The 15,737-nt window shown below is 54.0% G+C and overlaps 1 protein-coding gene across 1 annotated transcript in view; it reads left to right on the forward strand.

The window, feature by feature from the left end:
• MEIS3 (Meis homeobox 3) overlaps nt 1-4,745 on the forward strand; it is a gene marked incomplete at its 5' end in the record, with an annotated part of 26,609 nt that extends 21,864 nt beyond the window's left edge. Inside the window, 5 exons of the mRNA XM_032262517.1 lie at nt 394-470; nt 690-748; nt 855-938; nt 1,640-1,693; nt 4,310-4,745. Of these exons, the coding sequence (XP_032118408.1) occupies nt 394-470; nt 690-748; nt 855-938; nt 1,640-1,689 (270 nt within the window). The remainder of the gene's footprint in view (nt 1-393; nt 471-689; nt 749-854; nt 939-1,639; nt 1,694-4,309) is intronic.
• Between the last annotated feature and the right edge of the window lie 10,992 nt (nt 4,746-15,737).

Below are 15,737 nucleotides of genomic sequence, written 5' to 3' on the forward strand. Positions count from 1 at the left end.
TATGGGGAGAGGCCCACACAGAGACTCTTGACAGATTTAGAAAGAGAGGGTCTGGGCTTTGCTTCCCTCCCCCATGCCAGTGAAGCCCCCTCCCCCACGCCACAGGAGTCCCATCCCCCAACATGGTCTCTCTAATCAGAGCTGGCCAATTAACCTCTAATAGCTGGAAGAGGCGGCGGGGGTGGGGGGGGGGGGGGGGGGGTGGAGTGCTCACAGGCATGTAATTGCCCCCCAAGTCTGGGGCTCGCTTGGCCTCCATCCTGGGCAGCGCAGAGACGCTCAGACGCACCAGCTCCCCTGGGCGCCCCATCCCTGGGACCCCGGCGGGTCAGACTTTGGGGTTCAGACCGCGGCCGGCCAGGCAGGCAGAGTGACTCTTGCTGGTGGCCGCAGCACCCGTACCCGTCGGAGGAGCAGAAGAAACAGCTGGCACAGGACACGGGGCTCACCATCCTGCAAGTCAACAACTGGTGAGTGGCCCAGGAGGGTCCGTGGGCCGGCCAGGGGTGGGAACCGGGGCGCTGTCCGCGGTGCTGACGGAGGCCCCGAGCCCCACGGAGCCTCTGCCCCTGCTCGCCCAGCCCTGCCTCCCCACCGCGGTCCTTTCCGCCCGGCCTGCTCTGTGTTTGTCTCGGCCCCTCTCCCACTCCCTCTTTTCACCCAACTCCGTTTCCTTGACCGCCTCTCAGGTTCATTAACGCCCGGAGACGCATCGTGCAACCGATGATCGATCAATCCAACCGCACAGGTACAGGGGAAGGCGAGGACGGAGAGCCTGGGGTTCTTAGGAGGGCGTCCAAGCTGGGCCCCGGGCTTCCTGGGGCTTAGCCTGCACCTCTCAACCCCCTTCGCAGGGCAGGGTGCGGCCTTCAGCCCAGAGGGCCAGCCCATCGGGGGCTACACCGAGACGCAGCCACATGTGGCCGTCAGGCCTCCGGGTAAGCCCCGCCCCTTAGCTAGGCCCCGCCCTTCACCAAGCCCCGCCCCTCCACCGCTGGCCTCACCTCTGAAACAAAGACGCCCCCACCTGAGATTCAATTCAAGCGGAATACAGTGTGTCACCTGCCTGGCGGGGATTTCCTAGGCAGATTTCCTGGTCTCCTACCTTTTCCTTACAACCTCACTTCTTCCAGACTTCAAGCCCACCACCTCGCAAGGCTCCATTTTTTCTTTTTTTTTTTTTTCTTTTTCTTTTTTATTTTTTGAGACGGAGTTTCACTCTTGCTACCCAGGCTGGAGTGCAATGGCGCGATCTTGGCTCACCGCGACCTCCGCCTCCTGGGTTCAGGCAATTCCCCTGCCTCAGCCTCCTGAGTAGCTGGGATTACAGGCACGCGCCACCATGCCCAGCTAATTTTTTGTATTTTTAGTAGAGACGGGGTTTCACCATGTTGACCAGGATGGTCTCGATCTCTTGACCTCGTGATCCACCTGCCTCGGCCTCCCAAAGTGCTGGGATTACAGGCGTGAGCCACCGCGCCCGGCCTCCATTTTTTCTTAAAAGGGCCAGTACCTTCTTAAAAGATGACTCAGTCTATCCTGGTAGAGGGATCGCCTGGTGAAGGAAGAGGTGGGGGAGACTTCCAGGCATTTGGGGTGTCTCTGAAGGACCCACTGACGTTCCTTTTTTGTCTTCCAGGACCAGTGGGGATGAGTTTGAACTTGGAAGGAGACTGGCATTATTTATAGAGGCGTGAGTGTCCGAGGGCTGGGGACTGTGCAGCTCTCAAACCTCCATAAGACCTCAGGACTCCAAGAGTGGGCACACCCAGAGCAGGGTCAGCCTGGGTCCCTGCACTGCGGGTTTGCTGAGGCTTGATGGGAAGATGTTTCCTCCATCCCTCCACCCCTCCAACCCCATTTCTCTCCTCCATGTATTCATCCATCTACCCACTCACCCATCTGTCCATGTCGTTGTCCATCCATTACTCGTCCACCCACAATGCATCCATCCAAACCTAGTCCTCTCCCCTACCCATTCACTACCTATCCGGCCACACGTTCGCCCACTCGCCCCATCCATCTATTCTCTCACCAGCCCACTCATCCATCTACCTCCACACTGACCAACCATCCACACACCTCCCCATTTATCTGTGCATTCACCCACCCCCCTACCCAGGCATCCCCCCATCTACCCATCAGCGCACTCACCCGTCCACTCACACATCCCATTATTCATATATCCACCCACCCACCACCCACCACCCATCATCCATCAATCCATCCATCCCTACACCCGTCCATCTATGATACATCTCCAAACATAAATTGAGCCTTCATTCCCTCCTGACATGCCTCAGGTAGGGTCTGGATCTTGAGAAGATTCTGGTCTTGTGGGGAAGTTGGCAACCCCAGAGACAATCCAGTGCAACCGCTCAAACAATAAAACAGTTTTCCCATAGGAGGGAATGGGGTATCAGGGAAGACTTCCTGGAGGAAGTGGCCTCTGAATGGGGCTCTGAAGGATGAATAGGAGTCCACTGGGCAGAGTAGGGGATAGTGTTAGGAGGGGGGCATCATTTGACTCTCCCAGGCCATGAGTCTCCTGTGGCCTGGTATGATGGCAGCACTTTAGAGCATCTTCTCATTTAGTCTTTACCACAACTCCGAAAGGAAAAGACTATTGCCTAATTTTCATTTCACAGATGAGAAAACTGAGGTTTGGAGAGAAGAGGTCACTTGCACAGGTCTACCCTGCTTACAAAAGCAGAGAGAACAGCATGTGCAAAGGCCCAGGGTGGGGAGGCAGCCTGGCGTTTCCAAAGCACAGATCAGAGTTTGACTCTCTCTGGATTAAACCATTTGTGGCTCCCTAGTGCCGTCTGGACAAAGTCCTGACTCCTTAGTTTAGTGTCCATCTATCCCCTGAGCCCCTCTGTGCCCAGCCCTGTGCTGGGTGATGTTGGGGACACAACAGTGACCATGACAGCCCCAACCCTGCCCTCCTGGGGCATGAAGTCCAGTGAAGGCGACAGACCCATCTGCAGATGGTGATGACCCAGAATGGGCAGCACTGGGATGGGGAAGCCCAGGAAGCGGAGGAGCTCACAGGGGCGGGCGTTGGACCTGGGATTGGGGGAGGTGTTCAGAGAGGGCTTCCTGGAAGAGGGGGCATCTGACCCAGACTGGAGGATTCAGGGAGGGCTGCCTGGAGGAGAGGACTTCAGAGGTGAGACCAGGAGAATGGGAGGAGCGAGGCAGGAGAGGAGCGTCTGTAGAGGGAATAGCATGTGCCAAGGCCAGGAGAGCTTGGGAATCTCAGGGCTATGAGACATCCCCGGCCCCCTGCACACAAGGAGGAAGTTCTCCGTGGGCTGGGTTGAGGCAGGCAGCCGGGCAGGTGGGTAATGAATTCAGGGTCAGCAGAAAGGCCCCGGGGATGAGAGCGGAGGCCTGCCCAGGGCCTGGGTGTGGAGGCGGGTGCTGGGGGCCGAGCCTGGGAAGAAGAGACAGGCAGGCGTGTCCAGGCCGGGTAGGGCAGTGGGTGACTCAGCTCTGGCATGCTCAAGCGTGTGTGGGGATGGTCTGGGAGAGTGTCAGGGATCTCTGGGCTCAGTCATCATGGAGGGGGCTTCTCACCCATGGCCTGGCTACCCCCTGGTCTCTTTTCTCCGCTTCTGTCTGTCTCTCCACTGCTGTCTTCTCCCTTGTCTTTCTGTTTTTAGAGAGAGGATCTCTCCCTGTCATCCAGGCTGGAGTGCAGTGTGCAATCATGGCTCACTGTAGCCTCCACCTCCCCAGTTAAGCAGTCCTCTGGCCTCAGCCTCCCAAGTAGCTAAGACCACTAGTGTGCGCCATCATACGTGGCTAATGTTTATTTTGTTTCTGTAGACACGGGGGTCTTGCTTTGTTCCCCAGGCTGGTCTTGAACCCCTGGGCTCAAGCGATCCCCGTCTCTGCCTCCCAAGGTGCTGTGGTTACAGGTGTGAGCCACTGCGCCCACCCTCCTCTCTCTCCATCTCTCCATTTGGTCTGTTTCTGTATGACTGCTTCTCTCTCTCCCCACGTCGTCCTCTCTGACCCCTCCAGGTCTCTCTGTCCCACTCTGCCCGTCTCTGTCCTTGTTGTTCTCTGTCTCTCTGTCTCTGGGTCTCTCTCCCACCCTCGCCTCTGTTCTGATTCTCTGTCTCCCTCTTTCTCATCACTGCGTCTTTTCTCTCTGTGGCCCTCCCACATTCCTGCATCATTCCCTGCCAGCCACTCTGTGTCCCCCTCACGTGGGCGCTGATGAGGGCTGCACAGCGGGCTGGGGTGGGGCCAGGCCCTCTGCCCGCTCCTGACTTGGCCTCTCCTCCCCTCGCCACAGATCCAGCCTCCGCTGTGACCACCAGCCTCACACTGGCTCTGGTTCCCACCTGGTCCTCCGGCTTCAGGACCCCACCTCCAAAGGCTCCTCCACTCAACGCCTACCTCCCCAGGGCCCTGCTGGGACATGGGGGCCTGACTGCCCACCCGAGGGGCTCTCAAGGACACCGACAAGGCCTGCAGGCCCTGAGCCCCACTTCTGCCTTCACCTCTGCCTGGGACCCACGCTGGACTCCTGGGCCTTGGTCCCTGGAAGGTGGCAGCTGGGGCCTCACCGCCAGGACAGAGAAGGGACAGGGGTGGCTGGGCAGCCAGGGAAGGAGGGTTGCCCGGATCCGACATTTTGGAGAGATTCCTTCACCCTCCTGTCCCCCCGCCTCCCCTCTCTAATTTCTTCTTTTTTTTTTAATGATAAAAGTCTTAAAAACACAAAGCCACCAATTGGAGCGTTTGTGTCTATTCCAAGATTTCAAATTCTTACCAGTTTGAAGCTCATGAATCATGAGTAAGAATACTAATTGGCCGGGTGCAAGCGTGATGGCTCACGCCTGCAATCCCAACCATTTGGGAGGCCAAGGTGGGTGGATCACTTAAGGCCAGGAGTTCAATACCAGCCTGGGCAACATAGTGTGACCCCATCTGTACAAAAGCAAACAAATTGGGTGTGGTGGTGCACGCCTGCAGTTTCAGCTACTCGGGAGCCTCCCAGAGTGCTGGGATTACAGCCGTGAGCCACCATACCTGGCCTAGACGCCACCTCTTAACTACAGGGAGCTGCAAAATCACTGCAAGAAATGTGGTTGCCAGGGAGAATGCAGTCTCAGGGCCATGGGTGCGTCACTTTGCCAGCTGTGGCTCTCCGCGTCCTCTGTCCTGTGTGAAATGAGCAGGTTAGGCATGGACACCCTCACTTCCAAGGCTGCTGGATGGACATAGGTTCGAATCTCACCTCTGGAAGGTGACAGCTGTGGCACCTCAGGTTATGACTTCACCTGTCTGGGCCCCGGTTTCCACGTCTGGACAATGGGGAGAGCAGCCGTGCCTGTCTTCTAGGATTGCGCTGATGGTGGAGGTATCTCGAGGGACACGTGGGGAACCGTGCCCCGCCTGCAAGCAGCCATCACAGGCAGAAGCTAACCAGGAAAACAGGCTCAGAGACCAATGTGAGTCTCTTGGGGTTCTCAGCTTTCCAGACCTCTGACCCCCCCACACACACTCCAGAGAGAGAGAGAGACCACCAAGGCGAGTGTGGACTGTCCCCCTGCCTGTTTCTGTCTCTCTCCCTCTTGTTCTCTGTCTCTATCTTGTTCGCTCCTTGTATTTCTCTGTCCCCTTCCCTACTGGAAACCCACATCTTCAGGGCCTCCCTCTCCCTTCTTCAGAGTCCAGGTGAGCTCGCTCTCTCCCTCGGACTCCGTCTGCTTCATCTCATCTCACTGCCCTCTAGGCCCCTCTCCCTAGCGCCCCTCAGCCCCTCCGCCATCCATGCACCCCCTTCGTCGCCCTCTCGGATCCATCCTTGGACCTCGGAGTCTCTTTGGCACCCCCAGCCATGTTCACTGCTGCTCTGTTATCAAGGCTCAAGGGGCACATGTGTGAGTTTTTGAAGACTGCCATGAAAAATGTGTTCCTGGACCCCCTGAGTCCCTTTTGGGTGGGCCCACGTGGAGAGATTCGCACAGAGACACACATGTCGCTATAAGCAGACCCACATGCAAATATGCACATGGACACTCGGAAACATACACAGACATAAAGGATGCACAGAAGATACGCCACACGCGGCCAGGCGCGGTGGCTCACGGCTTTAATCCCAGCACTTTGGGAGGCTGAGGTGGGCAGATCACTTGACGTCAGGAGTTCGAGACCAGCCTGGCCAACACAGTGAAATCCTGTCTCTACTAAAATACAAAAAAATTAAAAGGGCATGGTGGCACACACCTGTAATCCCAGCTACTCAGGAGGCTGAGGCAGGAGAATTGCTTGAACCCAGGAGGTGATGGAGGCTGCAGTGAGCTGAGATGAAGCCACTGCACTCCAGTCTGGGCAACAGAGTGAGACTCCATCTCGAAAAAGAAAATATCTGCTGAGTGGACGAGTGAATGAACAAAATCCCAGGACAGGCCGGGCGCAGTGGCTCACGCCTGTAATCCCAGCACTTTGGGAGGCCGAGGCAGGCAGATCACTTGAGGTCAGGAGTTTGAGATCAGTCTGGGCAACATGGTGAGACCCCACCTCTACTAAAAATACAAAAATTAGCCAGGTGTGGTGACGCCCACCTGTAATCCCAGCTTCTTGGGAGGCTGAGGCAGGAGAATCGCTTGAAACAGAGGTGGAGTTTGCAGTGAGCTGAGATCGCACCACTGCACTCCAGCCTGGGTGACAAGAGCAAGACTCTGTCTCAAAAAAAAAAGGGGATGAGTGTCACAAAAAGAACAGGCACAGGATGAGAGCATGGGCTGCCACTTTTATGACCTTATGGGGCCCTCCAGTGAGGGCTGGGTCCCGGCTCTGTTCCAGGACGGTACCTGAGAATCTGTTAAACCCTATGCAGCCCTGGGAGGTGGGTGCCATCACAGTCCCCATTTCCCAGATGAGGAAATAGGACCAGAGAGGTGAAGTGGCTCGTCCAAGGTCACACAGCTGGAGATTGTAGGGCTGGACTCCATTTGAATCCAGACAGCCTGGCTCCAGGGCCCAGACACTAACCATTGCACTTCCAGCCTCGTTTTTTTGAGACGGAGTCTTGCTCTGTTGCCCAGGATGGAGTGCAGTGGCACGATCTTGGCTCACTGCAACCTGCGCCTCTCGGGTTCAAGCAATTCTCCTGCTTCAGTCTCCTGAGTAGCTGGGATTACAAGGGCCCACCACAGAGACCAGCTAATTTTTTTGTATTTTTAGTGAAGACGGGGGTTTTCATCATCCTGGCCAGGCTGGTCTTGAATTCCCGACCTCAGGTGATCTGCCCACCTCGGCCTCCCAAAGTGCTGGGATTACAGGCGTGAGCCACTGTGCCCAGCCCTCTTTTTCTTAAAATAGAATTTCCTGAGATTCTGATTTTTAATTAACTTTTTTTTTTTTTTTTTTTTAGACAGTCTTACGCCGTCACCCAGGCTGGAGCGCAGGGGCCCAATTTCAGCTCACAACCTCTGCCTCCCAGGTTCAAACAATTCCCATACCTCAGCCTCCCAAGTAGCTGGGACAACAGGTGCACATTATTACTTACACCTGGCTAATTTTTGTACTTTTTAGTAGAGACAGGGTTTCACCATGTTGGCCAGGCTGGTCTTGAACTCCTGACCTCAAGTGATCTGCCCACCTAGTCCTCACAAAGTGCTGAGATTACAGGGGTGAGCCACCACAGCTGGCCTGATTTTTAATGTTTTTGAGATAGGGTCTCACTCTGTAATCACGGCTCACTGCAGCCTCCAACTCCGGCACTCCGGCAATTGTCCTTCCTCAGTCTCTCCAGCAGCTGAGACTGTAGGCACACGCCACCATGCCTGGCTAATTGTTTATATTTGTTGGTAGAGATGGCTTTTCACCATGTTTCCCAGGCTGGTCTTGAACTCCTGGGTTCAAGCCATCTGCCTCCCTTGGCTTCCCAAGATGCTGGGATTACAGGGGTGAGCCACCGCACCCAGCCTGATACTGTTTTTCTGACTATGAGGAGAGTTGATCACTCCCAAAACTCCCCGGGACTCAAGTGGGATGAGTGATGGGTAGACAGCTTCAAACTATCACCTTCCCCTGAAGGCAAGTGGGGGGGTGAGGCGGGGGTGGGGGGAGGCAGGGGCAGGCCAAGGCTTTGAGGTCCAGTGAGAGGAGAGAGAGTTGCTTATTGTGTTCCCTGCCTGGTGAGGGGAGGGGTCCCAGCAGCTGGGACACTTGAGAAGTCGGGGAGGGAATAGCTCCCCTCTTCCCCTCCTCCCCCTTTCCCCAGAACCTGGAAATGCCTCTCCTTAACATAATCCTCTCCAATTAAACCAATTGGATGTGCCTGGAGAGAAGGGAAGTTGGGTGGGAGGTTAATTGTAAGTAAAAATACCTCCCCGACTTCCTGGGAGGAGGAACGCCGCTGGACCTGCTGTAAGGTAGGTGGGCATAGCTGAGCAGAAAGGGCCCCTGGTCTGGGGACAACCTGGGTCGTGGGGGTGAGGACCCAGGGAACAAGCGGGCGGGGCGCGGGGGCTGCGGTCGGCGTGTGTCCTCTGGGCCTGCGGACTTGGAACGTGGTGGTCGAGGGCGGTGGTGGAGGGACGGTGGTGTGGCTGGAGCCACCGCCCGCGTGTCCTGTTGCTGAATTCGGTATGTGAGTGTCGCTGAGCGGTGGTGTCTGTCACACGTGCCTTGGTAGAGGCGGTGCGTGTCTGTGTAGGTTGGCGTCTGTGACGAGGAGGCTGCACTTGCGTCGGGCTCTGAGGTCCGCTGAGGATACAGTTGCTTACTGTATCCCCTCTTTCGTCGGGCTGGGATTGTGTGACGAGCTGGTCTCCATCAACCGTATCTGTGTCCACGCATCGCTGTGTCACAGTCGCTCTCCTCCTAGGTCAGAACTTACACCAGGACTTTGGGAGGCTGAGCTGGGTGGACCATGTGAGGTCACGAGTTCAAGACCAGCCTGGCCAATGTGGTGAAACCCTGGCTCTTTTAAAAATACAAAGATTAGGTCGGGCATGGTGGCTCATGCTTGTAATCCCTGCACTTTAGGAGGCTGAGGCAGGCGGATCACCTGAGGTCGGGAGTTCGAGACCAGCCTGGCCAAAAAGATGAAACCCTGTCCCTACTAAAAAGACAAAAAAAAAATTAGCCAGGCGTGATGGCAGGTGCCTGTAATTCCTGTCTACTCAGGAGGCTGAGGCAGGAGAATTGCTTGAACGTGGGAGGTGAGGTTGCAGTGAGCTGCTCCAGCCTGGGTGATGGAGCAAGAATCGGAAAGCCTGACTCTGATGGGGATAATTAGATCTCAAGGTAGCAGGGACCAAGTGACTAAAGTTAATAATCAAAGGCAAGGTGGGCGCAGTTACCGTGTGCACAGCAGAGTCAGGGCAGCCATCAGAGTGCTCTGACTTGGCTCAGCGGTGGCTCACGCCAGTAATCCCAACATTTTGGGAGGCCTCGGTGGAAGAATCTTTTTTTTTTTTTTTGAGATGGAGTCTAGCCCTGTCTCCCAGGCTGGAGCGCAGTGGTGCAATCTCAGCTCACTGCAACCTCTGCCTCCCAGGTTCAAGAGATTTTCCTGCCTCAGCCTCCTGAGTAGCTGGGATTACAGACGCACGCCACCATGCCCAATTAAGTTTTGTAATTTTAGTAGAAATGGGGTTTCACCATATTGGTCAGGCTGGTCTCAAACTCCTGACCTCAGGTGATCTACCCGGCTCGGCCTCCCAAAGTGCTGGGATTACAGGCATGAGACACCACGCCCAGCGGGAGAATCTCTTGAGGTCAGGAGTTCGAGACTAGCCTGAGCAACATAGAACCCATCTCTATAAAAAATTTAAACAACTGGCCAGATGTGGTGGCTGGTACCTGTGGTCCCAGCTACTCGGGAGACTGAGGCAGGAGGATCACTTGAGCCCAGGACGTCGGGGCTGCAGTGAGCTGATTGTGCCACTGCACTCCAGCCTGGGCAGCAGAATGAAACCCTATCACTAAAGATAATAAATTTTAAGAAAGAATTCCAGGAACCCACCCCTAACACCAGCCCTTCCCTCCCTCTGCAGAACAAAGGCCCCATCAGAGGGGACGTGCTGGGCGTCAGAGTCAGCTTCTGGGAGGAGGAAGGTGGGAGCTAAGACCTGAAGGATGATGAGGCGTCAGGCGGGTGGAAGGGAGAAGCTCAGGAGGTGGGAAAGGCGGAGCTGCACGGGTCCTCAAGGGATGGAGGGAGCCGCGGAGGAAGGCAGGCCCGTGAACTTTGCGGGGTAGGCAATGATCCTGCCTCCCTCCAGGGGGAGCTGAAGAGCCATGGATTTCTTTTTGTTAACAGCTTCATTGATATCTAATTCATACATCATAAAATTCACCTATTTAAAGCGTACAGTGTATTTGGCTTCTAGTGTATTTATAGGGTTGTGCACCCGTCACCATAATTAATTCTAGAATATTTTCAACATCCCCCAAAGAAACTCTGAACCCTTTTGGCAGTGATCGACGGCCCCCAGTCCTTGGCAACCACCAATCCCCTTTCTGTCTCCATGGGTTTGCCTATTCTGGACACTTCGCGGAAGTGGAATCACACTACGTTGCCCTTTGTGACTGGCTTCTTTCGGCGGCCTGTCTTCCAGCTGCAGGACTGTTGTAGTGTGTGTTGTCAGTCATTCCATTTTTTGTGCATGCTTTTTGTTTTCTTTTTTTGTGTGTGTGAGAAGGACTTTTGCTCTTGTTGCCCAGGCTGGAGTGCAATGGCGAAATCTCGGCTCACTGCAACCTCTGCCTCCTGCCTCAGACTCCAGAGTAGCTGGGATTACAGGAGTCCGCCACCATGCCCAGCTAATTTTTTGTATTTTTTTTTTTTTTTTTTTGGAGACGGAGTTTCGCTCTTGTTACCCAGGCTGGAGTGCAATGGTGCGATCTCGGCTCACCGCAACCTCCGCCTCCTGGGTTCAGGCAATTCTCCTGCCTCAGCCTCCTGAGTAGCTGGGATTACAGGCACGCACCACCATGCCCAGCTAATTTTTTGTAGTTTTAGTAGAGACGGGGTTTCACCGTGTTGACCAGGATGGTCTCGATCTCTTGACCTCGTGATCCACCCGCCTCGGCCTCCCAAAGTGCTGGGATTACAGGCGTGAGCCACCGCGCCCGGCCAATTTTTTGTATTTTTAGTAGAGGTGGGGTTTTAGTTTGTTGGCCAGGCTGGTCTTGAACTCCTGACCTCAGGTGATCCACCTGCCTCGGCCTCCCAAAGAGCTGGGATTACAGGCGTGAGCCACTGTGCCTGGGTGTTTTCTTTTTTTATTTATTTACTAATTTATTTATTTAGAGACAGGGTCTCACTCTGTCACCCAGGCTAAGTGCGGTGCTGCAATCTCAGCTCACTGCAACCTCAATCTCCCAGGCTCAAGAGATCCTCTCACCTCAGCCTCTCGAATAGCTAACACAGGCAAACACCACCATGCCCAGCTATTTTTTGTATCTTTTGTAGAGATGGGGGTCTCACTATGTTGCCTAGGCTGGTCTCGATCTCCTGGGCTCAAACTTCTGTCTCCCAAAGTGCTGGGATTACAGGAGTGAGCCACCGTGCCCAGCCTGTCATTCCTTTTCATTGCTGAAGATACTCCGTTGTCCTGGAAGAACTTTGAGCAGAGAAGGGACAGCGTCGGGCTAGCGCTGTATCCCTCCAGTGCATTAGAAGGGGTGGGACAGGCTGAATTGTGTCCCAGCAGAGGGCATGCTAAAATCCTCTTCCCAATGCCTGTGCATGTGACCTTATTTGGAAATAGGCTCTTTTCAGATGAGGTCATAGGGTGGGCTCTGGTCCAGTAAGGCACATGCCCGTCTACGAAGGGGGACAGCTGGCAGCGTGCCAGAGCTGGAAAGAGGCAGGGAAGACTCCTGGCAGGTTCCTGAGGGAGCTCGGCCCAGCCGACACCTTGACTTCCAATTTCTGCCCCCAAAGAATTGTGAGAGATCTGTTATTTCAAGTCACCCAGTCTGTGCGGTTTTGGTAAGGCAGCCCTAGCAAACTGACACAGGAAGACAGAGTGGAGGGGAGGGGGAGGGGAGGAGGAGAGGACCGGAGGGAGGGAGGGGCTCATCCAGGAACTGCAGGAAGGTGCACAAAGGATACTGGGGCCCAGCAAGGTAGCTCATGCCTGTAATCCCAGCACTTTGGGAGGCCGAGGTGGGTGGATCACTTGAGGTCAGGAATTCAAGACCAGCCTGGCCAACATGGTGAAAACCTGTCTCTATTAAAAATACAAAAATTAGCCAGGCATGGTGGTGGGTGCCTGTAAACCCAGCTACTCGGGAGGCTGAGGCAGGACAGTCATTTGAACTTGGGAGGCAGAGGCTGCAGTGAGCCCAGATGGTACCGCTGCGCTCCAGCCTGGGTGATAGAGCAAGACTCCATCTCAAAAGAAAAAAAAGAAAGGATATTGGGAAACAGAGCCAGGCATTTTGGAGATGAGGGTGCCCCCAAAATGATCATGTGTCAGCTTCCAGGGATGGTCAGTGTGTGGCTGCCACGGCAACTAGCAGCAGGTAGATGCCAAAACATGGCCGGGCGCAGTGGCTCACGCCTGTAATCCCAGCACTTTGGGAGGCAAAGGCGGGAGGATCGCTTGAGCTCAGGAATTCAGGACCAGCCTGGCCAACATAGCAAAACCCCCTCTACTAAAAATACAAAAAATTGGCTGGGTGCCATGGCTCACGCCTGTAATCCCAGCACTTTGGGAGGCCAAGGTGGGCAGATCACAAGGTCAAGAGCTCGAGAGCCAGGCGCGGTGGCTCAAGCCTGTAATCCCAGCACTTTGGGAGGCCGAGGAGGGTGGATCACGAGGTCAAGAGATCGAGACCATCCTGGTCAACATGGTGAAACCCCGTCTCTACTAAAAATACAAAAAATTAGCTGGGCATGGTGGCGCGTGCCTGTAATCCCAGCGACTCAGGAGGCTGAGGCAGGAGAATTGCCTGAACCCAGGAGGCGGAGGTCGCGGTGAGCCGAGATCGCGCCATTGCACTCCAGCCTGGGTAACAAGAGCGAAATTCCGTCCCCCCCAAAAAAAAAAAAAGAGCTCGAGACCGGCCTGGCCAACATGGTGCAACCCCGTCTCTACTAAAAATACAAAAATTGGCTGGGCATGGTGGTGGGCACCTGTATCCCAGCTACTCAGGAGGCTGAGGCAGGAGAATCGCTTGAACCTGGGAGGTTGCAGTGAGCTGAGATTGCACCATTGCACTCCAGCATGGGTGACGAGCGAAACTCCATCTCAAAAAGTACAAAAAATTAGCCAGGCATGGTAGTGCACACCTGTATTCCCAGCTACTAGGGAGGCTGAGGCACAAGAATCGCTTGAATCTGGTAGGCGGAGGTTGCAGTGGGCCAAGATCGTACCACTGCACTCCATCCTGGGCGAAAGTACAAGATGTCTCAAACACACACACACGCAACCCCAGGAGATGGAGCGTGAAAGGACAGGGCCTAGGGACTGATTGGGGGTGGCAGGTGAGAGAAAAAAGCCTGTATTTCTGACTTGAAGTGGCCCTATTTGTCTCTGATGTCACAGGAGAAGAGGGACAGTGAAATGTTGGTTATTTTTCCTGTTGCCTTTGTGTCAGTGTAGCTGGTGTTCACTGAGAACCTATTATGTGCCAATCCCTGCTCTAAGCACGTGGACTAATGCGTCAACTCTCACAACTTTGTGAGGTGGGAACCATCATTATCCTTATTTTGCAGGTGAGAAAGCGGACAGGTAAAATGAGGATGGCGACATGCTCCTTGCCCAGTCCCGGCCCCTGGGGCTGTGATTCCGCAATGGTCACCCTGGGGAGGGGAAACTGTGGCCTAGGCACTTGCACTATGTTTGTGCAAGATCTGTATTCTGACAATTACGACATACGGCTAAATTAAAGAAGAACTGGCCGGGCACGGGAGCTCACGCCTATAATCCCAACACTTTGGGAGGCTGAGGCGGGCAGATCACTTGAGGCCAAGAGTTCGACACCAGCCTGGCCAACATAGTGAAACCCCGTCTCTACAAAAAATACAAAAAAGGCTGGGTGCAGTGGATCATGCCTGTAATCCCAGAACTTTGAGGGGCTGAGGCAGGCGGATCACAAGTTCAGAAGTTTGAGACCAGCCTGGCCAACATGGCAAAATCCCATCTCTACTAAAAATACAAAAAGATTAGCTGGGTGTGGTGGCAGGCACCTGTAATCCCAGCTACTCAGGAGGCTAAGGGAGGAGAATTGCTAGAACCCTGGAGGTGGAGGCTGTAGTGAGCCGACTGCGCCACTGCACTCCAGCTTGGAGGACAGAGCAAGACTCCATCTCAAAAAAAAAAAAAAAAAAAAGCTGGGCATGGTGGTGTATGTCTGTAATTCCAGTTACTGTGGAGGCTGAGACAGGAGAATTGCCTGAACCCAGGAACTAGAGGCTGCAGTGAGCTGAGGTTGTGCCATTGCACTCCAGCCCAGATGACAGACTGAGAATCTTTTTTTTCTTTTTCCCAAAGTTCTGAGATTACAGGTGTGAGCCACTACGCCCAGTGCCAAAATTCTTTTGACAAAGAAAAACAAAGGAGGGTACATTACCTGATTTCAAGACTGCCTCTCATGCTGTAGCAGCCAAGATCATGTGGCTACTCACAAGGATAAGCTTCAACAAACAGATGAATGGGTAGAGCCTAGAAACAGACCCACTTGGGCCGTCAACTTTTTTTTTTTTGAGACAGAGTCTTGCTCCGTTGCCAGGCGCTAGGCTGGAGTGCAATGGCGTGACCTAGGCTCACTGCAACCTCTGCCTCCCGGGTTCAAGCAATTCTCCTGCCTCAGCCTCCCGAGTAGCTGGGACTACAGGTGCACGCCACCATGCCCAGCTCATTTTTGTATTTTTAGTAGAGACAGGGTTTCACCATGTTGGCCAGGATGGTCTTGATCTCTTGACCTCGTAATCTGCCCACCTCGGCCTCCCAAAGTGCTGGGATTACAGGCGTGAGCCACCGTGCCCGGCCAATTTTTTTATTTTTTACATTTTAAGACAAAGTCTCACTCTGTCACCCAGGCTGGAGTGCAGTGGTGCAATCTCAGCTCACTACAACCTCTGCCTTCCAAGTTCAATCGATTCTCCTCCCTCAGCCTCCCGTGTAGCTGCCATTACAGGTGTCCACCACCATGCCCAGCTAATTTGTGCTTTATTTATTTATCCATTCATTCTGAGACAAAGTCTCGCTCTGTCACCCAGGATGGAGTGCAGTGGTGCTATCTCAGCTCACTGTAACCTCCGCCTCCCCGGTTCAAGCAATTCTTCTGTCTCAGCCTCCCTAGTAGCAGGGACTACAGGTAAGGTAAAAATTAACCATGACCAGTTAATTTTTGCATTTTTAGTAGGGAAGGGGGCTTCACCTTGTTGGCCAGGCTGGTCCTGAACTCCTGACCTCAAGTGATCTGCCGGCCTCAGCCTTTCAAAGTGCTGGGATTATAGGCATGAGCCACTGCACCTGCCTAGTCAACTGATTTTCAACAAAGGTGTCAAATTAATTCAATGGGGGAATGAATAGACTTTTTAAAAAATGTTTCTAGAACCATTAGACATCCATATGCAGAAAAATAAGCCATGAGCGTTAACTCACATTGTACACCACACCTAATTGGAAATGAACAATAGACCTAAAGCTTTATATTAAAAATCTAAAACTATTCTAGAAGAAAACATAGGAGAAAAACTTCCTGATCTTGAGGGTAGGCAAAAATTTGTTAGATAGCACACA

This window comes from Sapajus apella, unplaced genomic scaffold (genome assembly GCF_009761245.1).
Source record: "Sapajus apella isolate SASKATOON/1434 unplaced genomic scaffold, GSC_monkey_1.0 scaffold130, whole genome shotgun sequence".
Lineage (NCBI taxonomy): Eukaryota > Metazoa > Chordata > Mammalia > Primates > Cebidae > Sapajus > Sapajus apella.